At 31.7% G+C, this 27817-nt stretch overlaps 1 protein-coding gene and 2 long non-coding RNA genes across 5 annotated transcripts in view; 1 reads left to right on the top strand and 2 right to left on the bottom strand.

Moving 5' to 3' along the window:
• LOC143057073 (endothelin-converting enzyme homolog) overlaps window positions 1-27817 on the bottom strand; it is an 87338-nt gene that overhangs the window by 50366 nt on the left and 9155 nt on the right. Inside the window, exon 2 of one of the 3 annotated variants that reach the window (XM_076230303.1) lies at window positions 25661-25697. The exons of 1 other annotated variant lie outside the window; for it this stretch is intronic. In XM_076230303.1, coding sequence (XP_076086418.1) covers window positions 25661-25690 — 30 coding nt within the window. In that variant the 5' untranslated portion in view covers window positions 25691-25697. Of the gene's footprint in view, window positions 1-23546; window positions 23663-25660; window positions 25698-27817 lie in introns of those variants that run through there. One more of the 3 variants, XM_076230306.1, reaches the window with a different exon arrangement.
• LOC143057910 (uncharacterized) lies at window positions 175-5229 on the bottom strand. Its single transcript, XR_012972857.1, has 3 exons — window positions 4759-5229; window positions 1549-1636; window positions 175-674 (listed from the first exon to the last, which is right to left on the bottom strand). It is a non-coding gene; the product is annotated as an uncharacterized LOC143057910 (long non-coding RNA).
• LOC143057909 (uncharacterized) lies at window positions 11094-15090 on the top strand. The gene is made up of 3 exons (XR_012972856.1): window positions 11094-11263; window positions 13268-13468; window positions 14702-15090. It is a non-coding gene; the product is annotated as an uncharacterized LOC143057909 (long non-coding RNA).

Here is a 27817-nt window from a genome sequence, read left to right as displayed (position 1 = left end):
ACTGAAAAAATATTTCATATTCTGACTAAATAGTTCACTCTTTTCATGAGGTAAGATTTTCTTTGTTATAGGTTCATTGCAATACTTGTATAGGCAAACGATTTGAATTATAATATATAACTTTGTGGTGTACATAATAGTATGCTTATATTTGCAAATTTATAATATAAACACTTTTTGTTAAAGTTTTTGCTTTCTTTATTCACAACTTGCTATGTACAATTATTCAGTCCACTATATAAGAGTGAAGTCAATAAATAATTTCATTCACTAGAATATTCCTGCAATTCTTAGACAAAACATTTTTTCAATCTGTTCTTCAAAGATCTTCCTCTGTACATCTTTATTGAATCGAGAGATTCAAATGAGAAGACAAAGCAAGTTTATTTGGACAACAACATTCTAATATCTTGTTCATTCGTTCCATCTTTCAATTGATAATTACATTGTTGTATTTATATGATCAAGTTCTTGTGCATCAATGATCGTGATGATATGACTCCTTTTTGTTTATAGTCATCATGTTGAAATTTCCTCTTTCAAATAAATGTAGGAAAAAACATGTTCCATTTCAAATTAATAAAAAAGTCGCACTATGGAGAAAAATATCAGCTTTAAGTTTTCCGTTCAGTATTGATCTGTGAATGATGACCATGAAAATCCAGATTTCTGACCTACAAATACACAAACTCAAAAATTATCAGTGAAGAGATCAATAAAATGGCTATTTTATCATGTTTATGATTAATATGATAAACTTTCATTTAAATATTCAAGTATTAAATTACAGAAATCGCTTAAATTTTATAATAGTTTAGTTAAAGTACAGCTTATTTAAAATTATAATAAAAAATATAGGCCACCGTTGAGTTAAATAAGATATTACATTTTTAATGCCAAAAAATGGCATTTTTGCACCAAAGGGAGATAATTTGGAGCTTTTTCAATGATATATGCATTTTAAAAGTCATCTGGGGCCAAACCAAATTGATTGTTTTGAATGATTTGGTGTACCATATGATAAAGATATAAATAAATTGAGTTATGAAAAAAAAATATTAAAACATTTTTCTGAAATTGTTATACCCTAGAGCCTCCTTAAATGTCATTTGATCTCTATTGGAGAAATGTCTCATTGGAAATCAGACTGCTAAGTGTTTCTTATTTTTATATCAACCCAGCCATATTATACCTGTCTAATATCAGGAGCTTGTACATAGTTCAGTGGTTGATGTTGGTTCATACCCGTCATTTTTATTTTTCATAATTTTTTGTTTTTATAAATTAGTCTGGTATATTTGATGTTTGAATTGATGCTCTGTTTCAAATTTGGTTAGTGTTGACTTTTATAGATTACTATAACATGTATAGGGTATGGGTTTTCTCATTACTTACAGGTCATCAATGGCCTCTAATAAGTAATTACAATGCTTACATCCACTAAATTGAACTCTGATGGATAGTTTTCTCTTTAATCATACCACATCTTATTTTAATAAATATTTAATTATTATTCAAGGACAAAATTTTATATAACAGTGGACTTACCATTTAGGCTTTGTTGACCTCTGTAAATCTTATTTTGTTGATAATTTCTTCTGTTTATAGTTTCCCCTTTATCTTTCATGTTCTTGCCCTACACATAAAAGGGTAAACATGATTTAAAATGACAAAAATAACTACTACATGTATTACATAATTAGTAGGCAACTGAAAATTTTGTCTTATTTGTATATAACATCAACTTACTCATCATTCTTGCTGTTCAATATCATGAATATTATCATTATTCTATGAATATGAGGTCACAGTAAAATTAACCTTGGCAGGCAGACATCTTTTGTTATTTGATACCTTGTAGTCATTCCATACAACAAGTAGACCTATGCTTAAAAAATCTAAGGCCAAAATTAAAAATATGTTTGTTTCCCCTCCCCCCACACGGGTCAAAAATAAGCGCCCGGGTCAAAAAATTATTTTCCACAAAAAAATCGAAAATATTTTTTTTCCTGAAAATAATTTGTTTCCATTTTTGGAAAGTGCTTGAAAGCAGAAGGATTGATAATCTAAATAAATACACTCAAATTGAGCACAAACAACTGATAAGTGGCCTGGACTGGACAAGTCAAACCATTCATGTGACCATGCTATGACAATCACATCCAGTTAAAAAAAACTAGAGGCTCTCAAGAGCCTGTGTCGCTCACCTGTTAATGTGTTTACTGATGTCGGCCATCTTCGTTGGTAGACGGGGTCATTAGACACTTTTTTTTTAAATAGATACCCTAGTATTATGATTGTGGCCAAGTTTGGTTAAATTTGGCCAAGTAGTTTTAGAAATGATTTTTATACAAGTTACAAAAATGACGAAAAGTTGTTCAATATTGACTATAAAGGGCAATAACTCCTTAAGGGGTCCTCTAACAATTTTGATCATGCTGACTTATTTGTAGATCTTACTTTGCTGAACATTATTGCTGTCTACAGTTTATCTCTATCTATAATAGTATTCAAGATAATAACCAAAAACTGCAAAATTACCTTAAAATCACCAATTTTAGGGCAGCAACCCAACAACAGGTTGTCCAATTCAACTGAAAATTTGTGAGGGGATATATCTTATTCTGATGGACATTTAAATCTTGAAAGATTTGCCCTAAATGTCTTAGTTTCAAAGATATAAAGCAAAACCTGCATTTTACCACTATGTTCTAATTTTAGCCATGTCGGCCATTTTGTTTGGTAGGCTGGGTCAGCGGACACATTTTTTAAACTACAAACCACAATGATAATTGTGGCCAAGTTTGGTTAAATTTGGCAAAGTAGTTTCAGAGAAGAAGATTTTTAAAAAAGTTACAAAAAATGATGAAAAGTTGATAAAAATTGACTATAAAGGGCAATAACTCCTTAAGGGGTCGACTGACAATTTTGGTCATGTTGACTTATTTGTAGGTCTTACTTTGCTGAACATTATTGCTTTTACAGTTTATCTCTATCTATAATAATATTCAAGATAATAACCAAAAACTGCAAAATTTCCTTAAAATAACCATTTCTCGGGCAGCAACCCATCAACAGTTTGTCCGATTCGTCTGAAAATTTCAGGGCAGATAGATCTTGACCTGATCAACAATTTTACCCCCGTCAGATTTGCTCTAAATGCTTTGGTTTTTGAGTTATAAGCCAAAAACTGCATTTTACCCCTATGTTCTATTTTTAGCCATGGCGGCCATCTTGGTTGGTTTGACAGGTCATGCCACACATTTTTTAAACTAGATACCCCAAGGATGATTGTGGCCAAGTTTGGTAGAATTTGGCCAAGTAGTTTCAGAGGAGAAGATTTTTGTAAAAGTTTACGGACGACGGACGCAGGACGACAGACGACGAACGCCAAGTGATGAGAAAAGCTCACTTGACCTTTCAGGTCAGGTGAGCTAAAAAAAACCTGCCTTCCTGGTCTGTTTACAAAGGGTAGACCCGGGGGAGGGGAAACAGACATTCTTTTAAAGGTGGCCTGATAAAATGACAAAACCAAGAAAACTTATCATTGACCAAAGAACAATAAAATGCGGTCATGGTTTATATATGAATCTGCCATTCAGACATGCACACCTTACAATTGTTTCATATCTACCAAATATAATCTACCTGTAACTTTAAACATATGATAAACTGACAAAACAATGCAGTGTTTCATTGACCAATGAACCATGCATGAAAATGAGGTCAAGTTCATATAAAATATGACAGACAGCTAAGTGCATCTTACAATTATTTCATTCACTAAATAAAGGGGCCTTATTGCTTACAGTATCCGGAAAATAGACCAAACCACAAAAACTAAATATTTTCAAAGTTCCTTATACCCTGCCAATTTGTTATGGTTGTGCCTGTTCCAAGTCAGGATCCGATAATTCAGTGATTGTCGTTTGTTTATGTGTAACATATCTGTTTTTCAATTTTTTTGTACATAAATTAAAGCACAATACATTTGTACATGAAACACAAAGCTCATCACTGAGATAGTAGTCTCAGATAGAGGGAGGCGGGGTCAACCAAACTCCCCTATTCAATCTGAATGCAGGACAGAAAGTCACAGTCAAAAAGTCACACACTGTCACAGGACAAAAAGTCACAATTTAGTTTTGAGATTATTTTTCTTTGAACAAGAAAACACTCTTTTTGTATTTTTCTTGAAGTTTTATACATGAACATGATGTAGCAACTTTTAAATTAAAATTTATTAAAAACAAATAAATCAGTGCATTAGGTTTGCGCACATTACCATTACATTTGCACACAAAAATCATTACGTTTGTGTGCAGCTTTTGATTACATTTGCACGCATTTTTTAACATGTAAATATAAAAAAAAAGATATAGTATGATTGTCTTTTACAGCTGACTATGCGGTATGGGCTTTACCTCAGGCTTTGCTCATTGTTGAAGGCTGTTTGGTGACCTATGGTTGTTAATGTCTGTGTCATTTTGGTCTCTTGTGGACAGTTATCTCATTGGCAATCATACCACATCTTCTTTTTTATATTATGAACAATTTCCTAAAATTAAAAATGAATATATGTAATAAAAAGAAGATATTTCAAAATCTTTTTTCATTTATATTCAATCAATTGTCAACAAATTGTTTGTGACTTTTTGTCCTATCAACTTTGTTACTTTATGCCTGAGTTTGACATGTGTTTGACTTTTTGTCCTGTGACTTTTTGTCGGAATGTCCTGTGACTTTCTGTTCGTTTACCTTCCATCTAAATCAGTGAACTGAATAATTGTTTTTTGCAGAAGTCCGGGGAGTGTTAAAAAATCACATGTGCAAGTTGAGAGTCAACACTTACACGGACTACACAATACTTTTTCAGAATGTCAGCAAAAAAGAATCACTGGTGACAGGGGAGTGTAACCGATGAATTGATCCTGAATCAGATAAGATTTTCCCGGTACGTCTAAACACCGCTCAGGAGGACCTCCTGGGTGCACACATGCAGGACATACAAAGTGCACTCATGGCAGACCCTATATAGTCGCCGTCGTATCTGCACACATGATGGATGTATATATTCGTTATAGATCGTCATACACTTCTCATTTTAGAGTTAAATTTGCAAGCAACCTCTTAAGATTTTAAAATAATAATGCTACTAAAAATATATTATTTCCCCCAATTTTCGCAATTTTTTCGCCATATAAAATATTTAGGCGACTGTGCTTTTAGTGAATATAAACGATTACGAGGCCTCACGAATAAATATAAATATGAAATATACTGGAACATTGATTAGCATAGATCGAGCAGCAGAGTAAACTTCCACATAAATCTCGAAGTTATTTACGCCGGATAATATAGACTGTGCTCCTGAATAAAGTTGTCAAATACATTAATTTGTGTTTTTTACTTCTACAAGAAATTTGATTCAAATGCTAATTACGCACCATTTGCTGAGCAGAGAATCATTCTAAGCCAGGAACCGTCTATACTAACTGATAACAGTAAGAATAGAACTTGAAGTCTCTGTAAAAAGGCAGTCAATCCTAACAGAACTGTATTAACTTAATGATACATGTACATCAAGTTCCAGCACCTCACCAAGCACCCTTGTCTTGCATACTGAGATGGCAAACTGGTGTGTGTCAGTATTTTAATATAAAACTGCGTAGGTTCATATCGTTTGATTCAACGTTTGTTTGGTTATTTTTTAAGGATCGTTGTAAAATTATATCTAAATCTTTGTTAAAATACGATTTTAAATTGTTCAATTCTTTCTATTTCATAATTTTGTCAAAGTCTACTTTTTAAAGTTTTAAATTTTACAGAAAAAATGAATATTCCATTTTGATTTGAAGAAAATCTTTTTGAACTGTCATGACATGGTGTTGCAAAGCTGATTACAGGTAACTATAACATACAGTAATTTTCCATTTCGACAGTGCGTGTATTCTCGGGTGTGTATAACGTATAGTTTTCTAGAGAACATCCTGTCTACGTGTAATACAGATTGATGACATTATACAACATTTCTTTGGTTAAATGTGATAAGGTATCTGTGTCCATTCCCTATTTCAACACCACTAATTTTTCGAAGAAAAAAAATCAAAAAAAATTTATATGAAATTAAGAAGAAAAGTAGCAAATATAAACTTCAGTAATTGCGCATTGAGTAAACATAATTCCAATATTGCATGAACAAATCCGTGAGAAAACGTATATATACATGTATGAATAAAGATGTGTTTTAAAAGACCTATTGGTATTATTTCACACTAGGACCTAAGATAACTAGAACTAAGCAATGGTTGATCCAGAAATTTTCATAAGTGGGGACTCATTGACTGCCTTAGAGTGTTCACGTCCAGTCATGCTTCCGTGATTCCCTATATAATCTACCATTTGTTTCCAAAGATTTAGGAGGGGGGTTGGTACACACATATATATATAAATATACCTCTGCGGCGGAGCCAGCCATTTGAAAAGGAGGGGGTCTCAACCCAGGACAAAAGGGGGAGGGGGTGGTTCCAACCATATGTCCCCATTCAAATGCATTGATCGTTAAAAAAGGGGAGGTTCCAACCCCCGAAACCCTCCCCCTGGATCCGCCACTGATACCTAGTATGCATATAATTAAGAACAGCTTTGAATATATGCATATAAAATAATGGTACGTTTAAAACCGTTCAGGATCTCCTGGTTGCACACAGGACATTAAGTAACTTAGGACATATATATATAATAGTAAGAGTTCAGGGTATACATTCGATAACTAACATATTTTATAATTTTGTTATTTTTGTTTTGATAAAATCAGAGACATATAATACATGTATTGAGACATATATATATGTGTGTCTCTGAAAAAATCAAACCATCTTTAAAGAAGTTATTTCAGTTTGAATCGACTGTCTTTTGCATTAGAATTCCAAAACGTTAATGTTATTTACAAATGCCAAAACCTGCAAGAAAGAAACATTTATATTCGGTGATTTTTACACTAAACGTTTTCGTAATTTGTTTTAAAAAATATTAAAAAGTACATGTACATCGTTTTTTCAAGATTTGTATAGTAACTGGTTTAATTAAGTCCCCTTGATGAAATTTAAATTGCGAGACGCTAATTAATAAACTATGTTATTGTATAGCAATATAATATTTCCCACAGAAAGTAACCAAAAGTTAGCGTGCAATAAATTCTAATATTGCACTAGTGCAATAAATCTTCAAAATTCATGACGTCATTAACGACAAAATCTTAGTTTAAACCAATTTTTACTTTTAAATATTATATTGCTATACAATAAAAGGGTTATTGCATGAATATTGGGGAATATTGTCCCTCGTAGAACATATATTGCACTCGCAAGCTCGTGCAATATAAAATTCTACTCGGGACAATATTCCCCAATATTCATGCAATAACCCTATAATCTATCTATCGGCATGCGTCGTTATTTGGGATACGTCACGGATGACCGATGATCATATTCAATACGATATACCAATCATCATTTGAATTTGGTCAATTGAGGACTAATAGGTGATGGCAGAGAATAAGTCGCTGGTGATGGTTAAAAACACATAGAAGTAAACTTTGCAAAAAAAAAAAGGTTTCCTCGGAAAAAATTATGAAAATATATGAATATGCTAAATATTTTTTTTTTCCGAAATAATAATTAAAGACGTTTAGAAATAACAAATTTTCACAGTTGGGAAATTTTCAATTCAAGTTATTTCATTTTGAAAACGTTGAGAAATATAGATCTTATTATATGTTAAATGTGGGCCGCTTGGAGATCAACTTGTGAAACCCTGCATAATTAGGGTTTGTCTACTTTCAGCTTTTTCAATAGCCAAACATTCTATAATCAAGGATTTGTACAAGGCCTTGTTATAATGAATATTATCGCCAATATCACCATAATTAAATAAAGAACAGATACAATATTCGACTAAAGAGTTTGCCATCTAACAATTCAAAATGAAATGTTGAGTCGAAACTGAGGTACCAAATCTATAAAAAGAAACACTATTTTAGTCGAAATTAAACTGTATATATTATTTTTTTCAAAACTCCTGAAATAATTTAACATTATCTATAGAGAGCTTACATATGCAAATCTGTTTAGAAGTATGTGAGCGTAAATAAAATTTGTTTATTACCCCCCCCCCCCTCTTTTTCCTTCTATAAAATTTAATTGTAAACGATTTTCGTTCTTAATTTGTGTTTGCTCATTAACTGGGGTTCATGCTGTCAAAAAACAAAAATGTCTCCTTGTGTAAAAGTTATTGATAAAAAAAAAATTGAAGCTTCCAGAAGAATAACGGTACGTCTAAACACCGCTTGAAGGACCTCCTGATTGCACTCATGACATACGAAGTGCACTCAGGACCCTTTATAGTCATCGCACACAGGATGGATGCATATATTCTTTATACGCTTCTTATTTTAGAGTTAAATTTGGTAGAATTTGAAATCGAACTTAGATAGATATGTTACATTTGTAATTCTTAGAAAATAATAAGGGCACGTGTCACTGATTACACAACTACTGAGCCATGAATTATCCAATCAACAAAATTAATTGGATTATCTTTATTGTTGTTTTATACATTGTGTTGTTAGTACAGTGTGACCATGCGGGAAGTAATATTGTGACGTCTAGAATGAATATCACGATGTTTTAAGATTTTCGTCTTTTATTAAGATTTCGTTCCATAAATTTTTAAGTTTTATTCTTAATTTTATTATCATGTCCTGGACCAGTAATTAATTCTTTGCACGAGTTTGAAAAGGGAAATAAATGTTCATACTTTAAAAGAATTTATATTAATTAAAGTTTTGTATATGGAATCCGTTCTAAACGGTATAGCCGTACTTTTCAAACAATCAAACTCATATACATGTAGTTAGATGTTATTTCTCATTTTTATCGAACTTGTCCAGGAATTTTATTTTTGAGTTATACGAATATTTTAAGAAATCCGTTTTTATTAAGTTTTTTTTCTCTAATTAAAGTCGTTTTGTCCAGTTTCACAAGCCTGAAACGAATTTCAATGCGAAAATAAATTCTGAAAATGAACTTGTCTCCGTTTTCGTCTCCGTTTTTTAAAAATTATGATATTTTGGGTATAATTATTTCTAAAAAAATATGTAAGTTAGATTGTAGTAGCGAGAAATTATAAAAAAGAAGATATGGTATGATTGCTAATGAGACAACTATCCACAAAAGACCAAAATGACACAAACATTAACAAAGAAAGACTATTTCGAAGACAGTTTATTGACACGAAATCCGTTCAAACCACGACTAAGTCTTTGTGCACAGATTTCCGTTAAGGTTAAACTGAATATTGTACATAATTGTCTTCTCTTGTATAATGGTTTGTTGAGAATAAAGATATACAAATGTAATAAAATTTGATATTCAGTCAACATTGTGTTTGTTTAAAAACTTGATTTAGATAGAGAGAGAGAAAAGAATCACACTGAAAAACAAAAATCGAACTTGTTACAGAAAAAAAACTATAAAATAATTTTCTTTATTCGTGAACTGCAAAACACAACAAATTAATTTACCCGTCATCATGAAAAATAAACTGAAAAAGCACATCGAATGAGATATATATTTTATTTTTTCTATATGCAAATTCATGTTAAAGGTAAAACTGAACTAAACAATACAATTCCTAAAAAACAATAAAGATAATCCAATCAATTTTGTTGATTGGATAATTCATGGCTCAGTAGTTGTGTAATCAGTGACACGTGCCCTCATTATTTTATAAGAATTAACATATCTATCTAAGTTCGATTCAGGCGCGGATCCAGAGGGGGGAGGGGGTTCCGGGGGGGGGGGGGGGGGGGGGGGGGGGGGGGGGGGGGGGGGGGGGGGGGGGTTGGAACCCCCCTTTTTTTGGCCGATCAATGCATTTGAATGGGGACATGTAGTTGAACCCCCCCCTTTTTTTTGCCCTGGGTTAGGAACCCCCCCCCCCTTTTTAAAATGGCTGGATCCGCCCCTGCGATTTCAACTTCTACCAAAATTTAACTCTAAAATAAGAAGCGTATAACGAATATAAACATCCATCATGTGTGCAGATATGATTACGGTAATGGGTCCTGAGTGCACTCAGGAGGTCCTGAGCGGTTGTTTAGACGTACCCGAAGAATAAATCATTTCCTGAACCTAAAATACATTTATCTAAAGAAAATTCGCCTAAAACATTCTCTCATATAAAAATTCGCCTAAAACATTCTCTCATATATTTAAACAATTAATTGTAAAATAATTAATTCAACGTCGGACTTTCTGTCTGTTTACTAATACTTTTCTTGTTCAGTTTAGTTTATACCCATAATAGATGAACGGAAATAAGTACTTTTTTTAGGAAAATTTACAACTAGATGAACGGAATTAAGTACTTTTTAGGAAAATTTACAACTCAAATTTTCAAAAACAAAATTCTACACTTTTTACCTGGATGTTTTTCTCTGTCTCGAAGCCGCAACCTTTGACCCCGTATCAAACGTAGCGACCAACACCTCACATGACGTATTCTCGATGTTGAGGTATTGACAATATACAATCACATTTATCAATATACAGCAAGTAAGTAATTTGGTGTTGAATGCCAGTAGATCAGAATTTGTTAATTGAACGTTACCTGTTTAAGGGGCACTAGCTGCCAAATTCATGTTCTTCATCGATTTTAATAAAATTCACATTAAACGTGTATATAGTGTTGAATTGTTTATTAAAATGTTGCGCACAATCTTGACACTGCATGAAAAGAAATTGACTTATCGTATAATACCAGAACCAGAGACATATATATTGTATCTAATATCTCTGCCAGAACTAAAAAATAAACTACAGTAAGTCCACATACACATAAGAGGGTATGGATGTGAATTAACAGAATAGAGAACAAAGGACAAAGAAAAAAAAAGGAATAAAGAATAGTGAAAGAAAGAGAATAATGGAAAAAAAGTGTAAGTTATTAAAAATATAACTAAAAAAAGAAGACAGAAAAAAAAGACACCCCTCCGAGACGAGCCTTACATGCACTGTTATTACCAAAGGTTAATTTTACGGAGGCTCATTTTATTTTGGCTTAGAAATAAACATAATTGACAAGTTTCCTTCCCCTGCATTCTCGATCCCACATGTAAATAGCACGGTGATTTTCAAAAAGACATTGATACATCATTACAACACACACTTGCCGTCAGTATTTGAATATATTGATTAAGAAGGTATAGAAGATTAATGCACGCACACTATTATCCACCACTGGCCTAAATAGTTAGTCCGCAAACAACGAGGGTAATAAAAACCCAGCACTTTGAACACAGCCACCGGCATGGTGTGAACCTGAAAGCTTCCCACTATCCATTTCTACCCATAGAAAACTTTTGCCTTTCATTTATCAAAAATGAAATATGTTGATATTAATGGTATATAAGAATTATTGGGGAATTCAAACCATTCCTATTGTAAGTGATAAAACTAAATTTATATCAGGGTGATTGAAATGAGGAAAAAAAAGGGGGGATCAGGAGTTCAGGGCCCCCTGTTTGGGAAAAGAATTGGTTGATTATATATGGAATCACTGAGTCATGGCAGGAGCAGGCCCCTCTTAGGCAGTCGGTGGGCCCCACTTATGAAAAATTCTGGATCCACCACTGTGGTCAGGGTGGCCTTCAGTTGTATTATCTTTTTAAAAAAAATTTACACCTGTATAGTGTATATTCTTTAGTGTAAATCAAGGGAAAATACTGTGAACTATCTGTGCATTGGGGCTTATTAAAAGGTATTTCGGGGGGGGGGGAGAAAGAAGGGAGGGTGAGTCCATGGGAGGTAATCCCCACCCCTTTCAATTTGAGAATATGCTATTATCTTGTAAACGGTCCAGATCCCCATCCCTAAACCATATATATTCTTGAATGGGACGATAAAACAAATCAAATGAAATTAAAAGGAGGTCTTTGGGGGTTTCACCAAGTGCTCTGTTCAATTTGAGAATGTGCTATTATCTTGTGAACGATCCAGATCCCCACCCCTAAACCATATATATTCTTGTCGGGGACAATAAAATTAATAATGAAATAAAATAAAAGTAAAGTCCCACCCCCTCTAGTTTGAAAACTTGTAAACGGTCAAGATCCCCACCCCTAAACCATATTTATATATGCTTGTATAGAACAATAAAACAAATAAAAGGAAATATAGGGAGAGTCCATGGGGTTCACCCCCACCCCCACATGTTTGAGAAACTTTTAAATGGTTGAGATCCCCTGTCATCCAGTGGTTAGGTGAAAAAATTTCAGGATCCCTGATCCCCACCGTCAAACCATATATATTCTTGTATGAGACAATAAAACAAATCAAATGAATATAGGATCATCCCCTTTGTCTTGGGTTGGGAACCCCCCTTTTTAAAATGGCTGGATCCGCCCCGGCATACCATCTAGCTAGCTATAAAGGCTTTAAAAATATGAAATCAAACAAGGAAATTAACAGTGTAGGCAACTGTTTTGAATTTAAAAAAAAGTCTTTTACATATATAACAATGTTAAATTTTTTGTGCATTTATTTTTGCTTATCGTATTTTCAATAATGGACAAAATTGCATGATTGAATATTGTAATTTAAGAAAAATCAGCATACATGATATAAAATGGGAAGTGGAAACTGGGAATTTGACAAAGAGACAACAACCCAATCAAAGAGCAGACAACGGCCGAAGGTCACCTATGGGTCTTCAATGCAGTGAGAAAAATTCGGCACTGGTCTTCAGCTCATAAATATGTATCAGAAATGAAAACGAGATACAGCTTTCAGTTGTATTAATAAAAACCCCACAATAAGTTCTGAATATCAGAATATACAGTATTGCAAGATTCTCTCAAAATGTACACATGGAGCTGAAAAACTGTCAGTGTCAGACTAAAATTAATCATGCTAACATTAAAGTCCATGGAGTCCATCTTAATATGCATACTCTCGTACAAAGGAATATAAGTATGCAATAGACATCAAGTTTTCAAAAATAAGAGTATCTATGCCATTAATTTACGACAAGATCTTAATCAAGTAATAATTTCGGTTTGTTTAAATATTTCGGAGGTTAGTATGACCTCCTCTTTGGTGATGATGTTTTCGTTTTAAAGTTGGGAAAATTGTTTGTACATGTACCAACAAAAATAAAAACACAAAGTCAATCTAGAATTATGTTTTTATCATTTTTTTATGTTTAGGTTGTCAGCAAGATGAAAAGGACAAGTATGCAGTTCAAAATTCAAAATGTGGATAAGTTGAGGTTCTAGGTCTTACCTTTGCAGATTTTCATATTTTGCATGAATGAAATCAAAGGTTATATGATGGATAGCAGAGAAAGAATAAAACAACTTTTCAATTATATCCTGCTCCTGGATAAATGTAAAACATCTTGTTTTTTGGTAAGTTTTATGCTCTGTTTTGATAGTGTTAGTGCATTCATCTTTCCAGTCTTTCCTCTAAATTGTAAGTTTTTGGTGAGTGTTCACCATGAATTTCAGTAAGTAACTTGTGGATTTACATGTATATACTCAAAATTTAGTACTAATATTAATGGGATTTTAGCATGACATCCTGCCAAATGCTTGTTAATCATGTTTATGTTCCAGAACAAACAAGTATTTGGACTGTACGCTTGCCCAATTTTAAGAAGTTGGTCAAGTTTATTACAAACAAATGTACAGTACAGATCAACATAACTGAAATCTTTAATAGATTAATACAAAAAGTTTAATTGCAGTTAAAATAAAAACACAGGTTTTGTCGAGCTGGTACCAGACAGTACAAATATACTTAAATGGTCTGACTGTACACATATGGTGGGACTGTAAGTTCTGGACCGTAAAAGTAACATCCGAATACTGATATGGTCTGGAACATTTATACATGTCTTAAAATTAATATCAAACACATTGGTGTTTGATAGAACTATAATGTTTTGGGATATCAAAATCAAAAATATCCCATTTTTACTTTTAATAAAGAAGAAGATTATTGATGTATGTTTAAATGTATATTAAAATGAGACAGCAAGCCAACAACACAAAAAATAAGGATAAAACATACATATTTTTTTTGTATCAATGTTATAATTTCCAATATATAAAAGTTTTAACATTGATCTTTATACTGTAAATTCATAAATTATTGCGTGCATTTATTATTGCGATTCTGTCATTTTAGACTTAAATGCGATTTTAAATTTTACGATTTTGAGAAAAATCCTGTTTAATCCATATAAAATATTTCATAATGCGAGTTTAAATTATTGCGTTTTCAACTCCGTTGCATTTTTTCGCAATAAAAAAAAACTCGCATTAATTCCGAATTTACAGTATATATATATATATATTATGTATATAACTTGGAAAAATACCAAATGTTATAAAGAAGAATAAATTAATTGATTGTTATATGGTATTAGAATAGGAAGATGTGGTATATTGCTAATTTGACAACCCTCTATCAGAGACCAAAGGATGTAGGCCGTTCGCAACTGATGACACTGGACAACCTTTAACAATCAGTAAAATCCATATCGCATAGCTATTTTTATTGAAAATCATATTATTGCTACATGTATGAAAACAATTTTGTATAATCCATTACTTTAGATTTTATTGGTTCTTTTTCAGAAGGATTGAAATTCACCACCTAGAATAAATGGAGAAAACATAGAAACAAGACCAGAATAAATTCAAAGACAAAAGTTGGATCAGTTATTATTTTCATCACTCAGTCAATGATTTGAAGTTCTTTTAAATTCAAAAAAATATTGAAACCACAATAATGTCAAAGTTCTGTGCTGAATGTCCAAAAAGTGGACTATACCATCAAACAATGCTGGATGATAAGAAACTATTAATGTTTTGTGTTGAGGGATATTGTGAAAAAAATAGATTTACTTAAATAGCTACTAGTATGTTAAGCCTAACAATAGAGTTTTTATTGATTTCAAATTGGCAAATAATTGTGTTTCAAGAAAGTATTCTATAATTCATGAATAAACATATATTGATACTTACATTATCTGCTTTGTTGTTTAAAAGTTTAGTTTTGAACAGTTAAAGAACAATATGCTAAATTAACATTTCCCAAGAAAAAAAGATATTCAATTAAAAAGATTCATCTTATAATAATTTACTACCAAATAGAAAACATTGTAACATACACATTACTGTTTATTTATATCTATATATTTACAATTAGAATCCCATAGGATTTTAATTTGTCCCATGGGATATTAAAAATCCCATGGGATTTTTTTTGTCCCATGGGACAACAAATATCGCATGGGACTACAATAATCCCATGGGACAAAAAAAATCCCATGGGATTTAACCAAAATCCCATGGGATAATGGTAAATCCCATGGGATTTTGCCCTGTCCCATGGGATATTGAAAATCCCATGTTTTTATAATTCAAATTGCAAAATAAATATGAAAGTAACTGTAGAAAACCAATGAAATTATTGAATCCCATGTAATTCTGCACATTTTGGTTATATACATGATATTGTAGCTCTTGTTTGAGGCGGCGGCGGATTTGCAAATGAGTGTTTTGCAAATTAAAAGTGTCCAGTGTTTTTATTTCAAGCCAATTTAAAGATGCCCCTGTCTGGCTATATAGATTTTTTCAAGGAAAAATTAAGGGGCAGAATTTTGAAAAGAATTATACGAAGGTAAATTATTTAGTTATTTTTCTTGATTTTATTTTGTTATAGATGGACACAACTTTTGCAATATTATTTCAGAGATAACTCTTTTTTTGTAGGTTTAAGGAACTAATATTCAAGAACACATGAACAGACTACACAACAGTCTTAAGACTTGATACAGAGATTAAAAAAGTAAAAAAATAAACTTGCCAAGACTGTCAGTGTTCAAACTCTTATTTTGGTATCATTAGCTGTAAAGGAGTTAACTTTCTTGATTTAATTTAAAATGTTAATGTACTGTGTAAGAGTTAGCTTTCTTGATTTTATTTTGTCACAGACAGAAGCAACTATTGTGTCATAGATAACCTTTTTTACAAATTTTATTGTAGGCTCAAGCTACAGAACAGATCTTAAGAGTCCATGTCAATCTAGAGACCAAAATTTAAAAAGTTAAATCATTTAACTTAAACTGCCAAGACATGTCAAGTGTTTGTACTCTTAATTAGGTCATCATTAGCTGTTATAATATTACTTAGGAGTTAGCTTTCTTGATTTAATTTGAAATGTTAATGTATTATGAAAGAGTTATCTTTCTTGATTTTATTTTGTAATAGACAGAATCAACTATTGTGTCGGAGATCTTTTTTTTTTTTTACAAATTTTGTGTAGGCTCAAGCTACAGAACAGATTAAAAAGTCTAGATACAGAAGTTAAAAAAGTTAAATCATTAAAATAAAACTGCAAAGACATGACAGTGTTTGAACTCAGGTTTTGTTCATAGTTAGCTGTTATAATATTACTGGTACTTAGGAGTCATCTTTCTTCATTTGATTTTAAAATGTTACTATATAATATTAAAAGTAAACAACTATGATAATGAATGGATATTTTGACAGTAAATATATGAGCATATAACTGTAATAATGATTGGATATTTTGAAAGGAAAAATATAAAGTATATGACTGTAATAATGATTGGATATGATCAAACTGATAATATTGTATATAAATGTGTGTATATTGATTAGATATGTGTATATATAATAATTGTATGTAGGATGATTCTAATAAAGATAAAAAAAAACTATATCGTATAAGATTTATCATTCTTGATTTTACTTTGTCATAGCTATATAGACAGAAAATATCTATTGCAATATTGTGTCCAAGTTAACTTTTTGATTTTTTTGTAGGCTGAAGCAACTCGATATCTGAAGAAAAAAAGAGGCCTCAGTAAAATGTTGGCTCAGAGTCCTGTATATGGAGGCTCAGTTGAATTCAGAGAGAAAGAAGATTGGAAAAATTATATATATATCTTTTTTTTTAATTTATTTATTTATTATTTTTTTTTTTAAATATCACTGTATGGTGAAAGAGTTATCTTTCTTGATTTTATTTTGTCATTGAAGCAACTTTTTTAATATTGTGAACATTAGATTTTTTTTTTTTTTATTATTGTGTAGGCTCAAGCTGAAGTCCTCATGCAAAGTCTTGAGTCAGAAATTATAAAAGTTTGTAACATGTATGCAATGGTCTATGTTATATTTTTTTCTTTAAAAATTTACATCAATTGTGCATGGTGTATATGAATCTATCTTTTGGAAAAAACAAAAGTTCACCAGTTCAACAGCAAGATTGGACAATGGGAGATAACTCCATTGATTTAAGCTCAAAATTAAAAATTGCAAGCGGTCTTTTGTTGATAATGAATCTAATTATAATTTGCAGGTAAGACATGTCAGTGTTGAACTCTTTATTTTGGTCACTATTACACGTATTAGCTGTTACAATATTACTTGATTTTTTTTTTGAAATGTTACAATATTGTGTAAAAGTTATCTTTCTTGATTTATTATTTTGTCATAGCAGAAGCAACTACAGTTAACTTTTTCACTTTTTTTGAAGGCTGTAGCAACACAGATAATTGGAGAAAAGGAGACTCTGATCAATACAGAGAGAAAAAAGGTTGAAATAATTAGTTTCTTTTTTTTTTTTACTATGCTATGAAAAGTGAAAATTAATGCTGTTTCAGAGTGAGAGTTAAAACTGATGTTTCATGGACTGTCTGTTGTTTTATTGGTTTTTTGCCATGTCATTGGCAATTTGTATTTTAATTACTAAAGAGTTTGTATTTTCCTTAATATCTTTCGTAGATATGTGAAGAACTTGAGGCCTTGGTGATAACTTTGATGCAAAGAGCCCTACATATGGAGACTCAATTAGAGTCTGAGAGAAAAAAGGTTGGAAAATTATAGTTTGTTTTTAAGTAATGAAAAGTGAAATTTAATGCTGTTCGAGTCTGAGTTACAAGTTATAAGTGTTTTGTTTAGCATACCAGTAACTAAATGTGAATAATAAAAAAAAATATAAGAGTATGTGTCAAAGAGCCAACAACTTTAACAAAGAGCATAAAATGTCAAATGGGTTTTCAACACATGCTATATAGATATTTTAAAGGAAGATAGGGGCAATTATTTGAAAAGAAATATAATAAGGTAAACCTTTTTGACTTCGTTTTTACCAATTACCATAAAAAGTATAATAGACAGAAACTTGATAAAACTAATCAGATCTGCAAACATTTCAACATGACTGAAGTCAAAGTCATTGTTCTTAGACAATTTGATCATCTGGAGAAATAAAACATTTTTATTTCAAGTGTTTCGGTTTAGTTTAAACATATTTATTCATAGTGAATTCAGGGAAACAAGTTTTGCAACTTATATTAATCCCTTTCGACTTTGAGTGTGCGAGTGCTGCCTTGTAGCGGCATTAGCCTGCTCTTTTTCAAAATCGTACAAGGGCGTCTTTAACGTGCAAGAAATATGTTTCTCTCTTAACACGGGTCAGTCATTTATCGTCCCCTTCTGAAGGACTATCATAGTGTTCATAGCTCCCTTTTACCAACCTCTTATTTCGGGCCAAAGCAATGAAAAATGCAAGATATCCAATACATTGAAGGGAATATGGTGACCTTTATGACATACATCAAAACTAGAAAGCTGACCATTTAATTACATTAATTAAGGGACAAGTTTGTTGTCCAATTTAAAGTTAATTTTGATAAAAGCAAGTCTTGTTCAATTTGTAAATATAGAATTGTTAACATGGTCAGATCATGACTACACAGACAACTGATGCTATAATTAAGCCATTAAGTAATAGCTTCATACATTCCTTCTAATCAATACATAGCTTTTCAGTAAGTTATAACAGAGTCAATAACCTTAAACTAGCATTGAACTCCTTAGAGATTAAATAAGATAGTGCCAAAATGATTTTATAAAAAATAAACTTTGCCAAGGTCACTTTAGTTAAATGGTTAAAACCAGTAACATTCTATTACATCCAGTAAATTTATATTAGATCTGTTCCTTTTAAGCATACATATTACTCAAGGAAGTCTCCTTCAAAAAGTGGTTAATTATGAAAGGGACCCCCCCCCCCCATTATATAGGTTGCTCCGACATCAAATGTTCATTTTTAGGACTTTCAAGGGGGGAACCACATATTGGACTACTGGTAAAATCCCAAGGTACTTCTAATGCAAGAAACACTCAGCCTGGGTAATCACTTTTTTCATTTTAAATCATTGAAACGAGCTGCTGTTACTTTCAAAGGTTCATTATGTACTCCAATATACAATTACATGTATGTAATATAATTATAAATTGACCTAAAAATTTGCTTTATTAAAGGACCTCATATCAACAAATATTTAAACCCCTACAGGTCTCTACCACATGCTATCATTGTTTATTTCTTCGCAGATATAATTTGTAAACAAATTTAACATTACAATTAAATCAATAGAACTGTGAAATAATCAGCTTAAACTATTCATAATAAAACTGATTAAAAAAATAACAAAATCAATTTACCTTCCATAGAATTTTTGTTTTGACATGGAACAAAGTGATATAATACCAATAACCCAATTACATAGACTGCTGTATTGTTAAGTTCTGTCATCGATCAGAATCTTTTACAGATTACAAGAAGTATGCCATATATCAACAGAAACTGAAGGAGGCATAATGACCATCAAGATACTTTTTGAAAGATGTATTAGGAACAGAATGTTTGGATTAATTTTTTTATTAATGAATACAAATTTAGCAAAACTCAGTAACAAAGGCCGAGTTCACTTGAAATTCTCGAGCTAACCTTACTCGGGTTTCAACAATACGATTTTACTTGAACCACTCGAGTTAACCCCTCGTACCCTGGTTCCAACCCTCACCGAGCCAGGGATAAACTCGAAAAACTCTTGAATGACGTCAAACCAATGAGAATGTTTTATTTTTTATGCTTGGTCAGGGCCTTACCTTAGAGTTACTTAGAGTTGTTCCGAATATCAACTCTATTGCGTTCATGTGATAATCTATTAACTCTGAAGTCGATTGTAGAGTTTCAAGTGAACTCGGCCCAATAGACCCATTTTCATATTACCAACTTTTGACTTCAGGTCCTACATTTATTTGACAGGTTACCTACTTTGTGGTAGGACATCCTGGTACTTGGTCACTTACAAGCAACCAAAAAAAGTAAAATCAAATAATATGATACATTGTAGGTGCAATTTGTAGGGAAATTTACTATTTTTCCTATGATTAAGTCATGTATGAAGTCACAAGTGGGTAATATGAAAATGGACTATTGAACTCCCCTTTGTGTACATTATCTATGCTAATTTGTCAACATTGGTGTTCAAAACGAAGTCTTTTCAATTCGCCTTTTCAGAATCTAAAGGACTATGGGTAATCTTATTGTTCGTACACCAAAATGAAAATAACGTTACATCATTGGCTCAATTTCCATTGTTTAGAACGTTTTCAACCAATAAAAACGTTTTGGTGTACGGCCTTTGAAAATATTACCCAGAATGCATTAGATTCTGAAACGGCGAATTATAACAAATTATAACAGACTAATGACTGGAACATTGGAAGAACTGTACAAATCAATGGAATCATCTAATATTAAAGTCTTTTATTGAATATTTAATTATTCTATTTCACGGTTTTATAATTATGAAAAACTTGCCAGTTATAATAAGACTGGCCTTTATCCCATGAGTAACAAACGTGTACATTATCAATTTACAAATGTACCAGCATTTCTTAATTGGTGGTTGGAAAAACACAAAGCAAAGCAAGTTAAAAATCAAAGCACCAAAGGGTGCTATAGGCAGTTAATCAAAAACCCAAAGGCAAACTAGGCCACGGTCAGATGAATAGTGTAAAGAATTAGTCGAAATATTTATCTCAGCTATTTCTAAAGTATCAAATAATGCTTGTACAGTAATGTTTATGTTATGCAATCCTACCACTTTCAAAAGTTATTTCCAATTTATATTTATAAAGATTCAATGTCTGAGATTATACACATACACTGTCTTATGTTAGGGGCGAGTTTTGTGCCAGTTAAGATGTTTAAGCCGCCACATTCTGTATGTACCTGTCCATAGTGAGGACCCACTAATGCGGTGATTGTTGCTGTATATCATATTTATTTTTCATAATTGTTTTGTACATTTTTAAAAATTTTATCAATTTCTTGTGTACACTTCTGATTTTAGTATGATGTCCAAGTTATTGTAAATGCTCTTTTGTTCTGACGTTGGAAAGTTCCAGGCGGGAAGAACTAACTAGCCGAAAAGTTCTCCAGAACTTATTAACTACATTGTAATTACTTTGTTCTTCTTCTGGTTTAAAAGTTCCACCTGAACAAGTGACTAGTTGAAATAGTTTACATTTTTGTTATCATGGTTATTGTGTTAAGGGGCCAGCAAAAGCAATCCTTTGGGTGTAGGAGTTTCTCCCTGCATTAAAGATCCATTGGTAACCTTCGACTGTTGTCTGCTCTAAGATCTGGTTATTGTCTCTATGACACATTCCCCATTTTCACCCTCGATTTTTTTTATGTCTCAAATTATAACTGAATTAAAATATGTTGTTTACAGTTTAACTGTTTTCCATTACTAATATCATAATAAAAAAAACATTTATTTAAACTTTCAATAACTGTAATAGTAAGAATTAAGAAAAACTTGTTTGTAACTTCAACTAGAACTTGTTGAAAACATATGAAACGTTTCTCAAGTCTCGTTAGTCGACTCGTTACCTTTTTATCGTATCATGCGATTTCTTTTCTTATTATTTTCATGGGGAAATCGTTTACCAGCACAAAGTTGCTGAAGGAACCGCATAGAATTGATTCAATAACACTTAACGAGTGTTTAAATGTGAAAAATTATAAAAAGAAACATATAAAAAAGTCGTATTTTTCTGTACCGGAAATCGAAAAGTCCTTGTAAATCAAAAACAATTACCGTGTGATACGCGTCACAGATTCGGACTTAATATTTTACAAAATATGCGACTTTGAAGTTAAATAATGCCGTCCTTAGAAAACAGTTGTTAAAGTTTACATCACAATATTTATTGAACCACATCGAGCTTAAGCAAAGCACGTGTAGCATTATGTTACATTGTGTAACACCAAAGCGAAACAATCTTAAAATGACCTTGACATCGACCAATCAGAAAACTACAATAACAACAACTTAATTTGACAAGCATGAAGGTGATTTGCTAGAAATCGGAATAATATTAACAAGAAAACAAATGAGCATTCATTAAAGATTACTGAATAAAGATGATTTAAATAATCTCAATCAGACAAAAAAACGAATAAAATGATTAATAATAAAGTACCGATGTATCATCAGAATTCTCCCAATTTAAAAGGTACGTAAATTTCGTCGTCTATGTAATTTGAAATTGCCGCCAACTTATATCAGCTTATTAATAGACTACTGACGTATGTAATACGTATCGATGACAAACAATATTCCTACGACTTTTGCCATCTGGGAAATGTAAACGACTCATCTTTATAGATTTTCAGCATTTTCAGCGATCAAATATTTCATACAATTGTTCTTTGACATCGTAGCCCACAGCACAGGGGGTAATAAACTATAGAAGGATTTCTATCGAGCACTACTTCCTATGTGCAACTTCAAAACTTTTGGGAAAATCGACGACCATTTAACGTTTTTATGGTAATATTTTTTATATTCCAAAATAAAAAGTATGAAAAAAGTGCCCAATTAGTTATAAATAACATGATAGCCAGCCAGATAATAAAAGCGGCACATATTTCAGCATTTATTGGGTAGAACATAAATCTAGGGTGCTCGCATAAAGCAGCTTAACTGCTTAATGATAGTAAAGTTCTTTTAAGTTAATTTTGGCATAACCCTAAGAAATTCAGCATGGCATGAAATAATGCAATCAAAATTTTTTTTAAATGAATATATATGCAAGTTTTTTGTTTTCATGAATCCAATCCATCACAATTTTCCCATTAATAAATTATTTTAGAATTCAAATATTTCTGTGATTTTGTAAAATAATGATATATTATAGCAATGGATTATTTTTTGGGTTCCAACTAAGTTATGGAGTATGACACAGTGTTCTCCCTCAGTTTTAAGTTCTTATAGCACAATTTGCATGGTCACTGTTCCATGCTGCTATTGGAAAACATATTTCAAATTCATAAGGAAAAATATAATCATGATAATATTCTTATAAACATCATCATAATTGTGAGAAATGAATCAACTCTATCATACATTTGAATGGATACTACATAATTATCTAACATATTATCTTGTCAAAGCTTAATCAATGATATAATTCCTGTTCTACTTACGAGAGTGACGAGGAGAAAAATTATCATGCATGGAAAACAAAAAAGATATAAACGAAAAGTGAAAAGTGACCAGAGTTGTCAACAATGTTAACCTACCTTGTCAAAGAGTCAAGTATCCCATATTGTCCTGTTAAAGTATTGATTTCCTGACCAACATCCCCTTATAACAATATTGATAAATACTTCACATGGAAATTTAATCCCAATGAATTGTACATCACTGTTCTAACAATTATGTAACATGTAACATGTTAATAAATTGCTTTTGAACAGCAAATTTGAATTTCAAATTATCTAAATTTATGTTTCATATAAAGAGCACTTTTGAATAATTGAAACCTTGATGGTAAGATGTATTCAATTAAGACTAAGATTCTGTTATTCATGTATAATTTTAGTATGATCATGACTACATAATATAAAGCTCTCTTGAAAATATTTTGAGATAAACTAATAAATAAAGGCACAATTACACCGTTGTTCACAGTAATACTTCAGATCAGTTTTATGTTGACATAGAAATAGCAGTTTTCTCCCAATCTGTAAAGCTATACTGTTACAGAGTAAAACATTATATAATGTTAAAACAAAATTTGTAAATACCAAAATATTAGGACGCAAACTTAGAAATTAATAATTAAACAAATATTACCATAAAAATGAGATGTGCCAATGCTAATAACATCAAACACTTTCAGTCCAGTTAAAACCAGCAGACCAAAGGGAAATAACTCCACAAACACCTCTTCACCAAAAAGTATATGAAATGTAGTAGGAACAAAAAAAGAACCGCCAGCAGAAATGTATTCATCATACCAACAAAACAGAACTTAAGAATGCTAACATTAAATTGCAGAAACATCAAAGACTTGAATTTGTCATGTTTGTAGCAGCAGAAAATTATATCAAACAAGACCATCTGCGACACAGCATCAAATGGCTTAAAACCTTAAAGGAATTAAACAAGGAAAAAATCCTGCACAAGATGCAATAAAATCCAGTGAAGTATTCCCAGAAAACTATGCAGCATACAGAAACGGCAGGGGTACACAAGGGGGAGTATTTGTACTTGTACACAATGACATCATAGAAGTAGAAAAATCTGAACTTGTAGCAAAATGCGAGATTGAGTGCAATTAATTGCAAGAACAAAAGAATAGACCATATATCATCATTGACTACATGTACAAGTGCCACACAAAAATATGTATAACCACATGATTTGATTCTTTTTTGTGGCTTCAGAGGAATTGCGGTCCATTAAAACCATTAACTTCTTTTAATTCTATTTTAGAAAAGTTTAAGATACTGAGAGTGTTTAAATTGCTGTTCTTCATCTCAAACTCAAAGTCACAGTAAAGGCCTTTAACACAGAGCTACAATATAAATGAAACCGTACTGAAAGTTAAAAGACCATACTTGCACCAGTTCGAGCTGAATTCCTAATGCAAAATATTTCCAAGTAGACTTTTAATATTAAACTATGTATACAAAGAATACCGTTTGAACCGAATATGTGAATACTAGTAATTTCTTACCAAGTGAGAATCATTTGCATCTGAACCACATCTTTCTTTTCCAAATTGCAAGGTTACTCAAATATTTCACTGCTTTGAACTACCATATTTACTTGGCAATGAGTGAAATGTTTATTTACATTTTGAAAAAAAATAATATCAACAGCAGCAGGAAGCTAACTGTTTTCATGTTCTTAATTGCACTTTTAAGCATTTATTTATAAATAGATACATTAATTTGTTTAACGTTCACTGTACAGTGCTCATGTAAATAAACAAAAGATAAATAGGGCAGTCGTATTACTGACATACGAAGATGTGGTTTGATTGCAAATTGCCAATGAGACTGTCAGCTCTCCACACTGGACAAAAAGGACACAGAAAACTATACATTTAGGTCACTGAACTACCTTCAACAATGAGCAAAACTCTTGTAACAAAAAGTAATCCAACTTTACAGTCATATATAAATTACATTACAATAATAAATCGTGTTTCATAGTCACAAGTATGTTGAATAACCAAGTTGGAACAAAAACTATATCAATGAAAACTTGAACATTGAGCATAAAAAGATAATGTAAGCAAATTAGGACAAAAAATGCTATAATCAAATATCTATTGCATGGTATTTTAGGATATACATGTAAAAGCAACGACAGAAGACTATTCAGGGATACAACAGATTTTTACCTTGTAATTATCCATTCTTATTCCTATCATTCTTCACCTAAAATAATATAGATAGGAACTGATGTACAAAAAATGTTAGCAGCAAAATTTCAATCCAGGTACACGTATCTATGATGAGTTTGTTTGTAGAACACCATATTTTACATACAAAGTTTGCATTAAACATATATATTCTAGGCCTGCTAAAATTTACAAAGACTGAAAGAGTATAATATTCTGAATAAGTTGGTTAAATTTACATTGAATTACCAAAAAAATAAAAGGAGAATGTGTCCATAGACACAGATGATGCTCTTGCTGGCATATATAGAATTATTAAGGGACGAAACGTAACTAGAGAACAATAAAAGCAATTGCAATGCCAACCAAATTCAAACTTGAACTGAGATAGCTAGTAATGTTGGATAATAAGAATTGTGTATATAAATTTCATAACATTTGATTTAATTAAACTTCAATGTTGGAGAACAAAAACAAAACAATTCGATAACTTTTCAATTTGAAAAGGTGCATAACTCTTGAACAATAAAAGCGACGTTCATTTTAATGTTAAAACATTGTAGATTTTAGTTTTGAAAGCTTATTTTGTCAAAATTGTAGCTTATGGCCCATCATATTTGAAAAAGTACATGAATAAGTAAGTTTTGGAAAAGCATAAAAAAAGAGATTATTCCAATCTTAACAAGAGATGAAAAAAATCTTACCAAGTGTAACTGTTGGTTTACAATGTCAAAGTCAATAAGTCAAAAAAAAAAATTGTAAATAAGAGTTCATTTTCATGTTAAATTTAAAAGGATTTTCTAGACTTTAGCACATGTAAATGAGAATTACACTTAATAAATTACATGCATCCTTAAAAGCACTTGAGGAACTGACTATTGTAAGTTAGTCCAATACCTATAGCTAGGACAGTACTGTAGGAGAGCTGTAAAACTACAAGTGCCATCTGAAGAAGCTGGTCATGCAGTAAGGTGTAAGTGAAAGTCTTTAGAGACTGAATACCAATACAAAACAGGGTCTTAAGGATAAAATTTTGGGACCTTTTCATGCAGAAAATCATATTTTTTGTTTATTTTAGTCAGATAAGGAAGGTTGTGCTACATTGTACATAGGACTTACTGGTATGTAGAAGATTCATTAATGCTAATGAACTAATCAGAATTGTTTTGAATCGGGTAAATCATGGTACATTGAATACATAAGCAACTCATAAATTTGTGAGACAGAATTTACTCAAAATTGTCCAAAATCTGCTCTTCGCAGAAACAAACTTCTGCATTACTTATTCCATATTCACTTTGAAATCTGATGAAAATACATTAATGCTTGCGATGATGACCTATAATTATTCATGGTTGATCAGCTTTTTTCGAACATCTGTTGTCAATGGACGTACTACACTGTACAATCTACACTACGTAACGTAGTAGAACTTATTAACATCATTGTCAACATAATACTCCAAACAGAATCTACAGAATGATACAGCACTGGGCTTACCTCATCAAGTGTCTTGCACAGCGAAGTTTGCATCTGATTGCAAGATGTTATAATACACCATGCAGCGGGTTCTCCATCGAGTGACCTCGCGATTGATGTGAGTCATACATAATGACACGTAACTAAAGTAAGACCACAAATAAAAGAAGAATATGTCTGAAGGAATAGGACGTCACTGTTGGCTTCAAACTTGAAAACCATACATTGGAGCTGGCTTGACACGTGTTGTATGGTACTTAGTATTGTGAACAAGTTTTAAAATGTTCGGTTGATGGAAACCAAAGTTAGATAACAGAAACAGATATCTGCATTTTTTACTCTTGAATAACAAAAGTGACGGTTCCCAAATTTCAACTTCATCTGTGTTTTGATAACAAGCATTGTGTACAAGTTTCATAAAATTTGATTGATGCAAACCAAAGTAGAGAGTGGAAACCAATGTCGAATTGGTGTACAACGTACACGTATGGGTAAAGTCTAAATGTCCCGTCGCTGTTCGGCAGAGGCATTTCAAGAAAAATACTTTAAGGACAAATGAAAATCATTATAAAGTATAATAAAATGCATTTTAAGTTCAAATACGGTTGGTCTTTTAGTAATGACAAATAAGTTACATGTACAATGTACTAGTAATTTGATTGGATTAAATAGAAATGT

Source organism: Mytilus galloprovincialis, chromosome 13, assembly GCF_965363235.1.
Source record: "Mytilus galloprovincialis chromosome 13, xbMytGall1.hap1.1, whole genome shotgun sequence".
NCBI lineage: Eukaryota > Metazoa > Mollusca > Bivalvia > Mytilida > Mytilidae > Mytilus > Mytilus galloprovincialis.
This window is presented reverse-complemented; position numbering and strand designations above follow the sequence as displayed.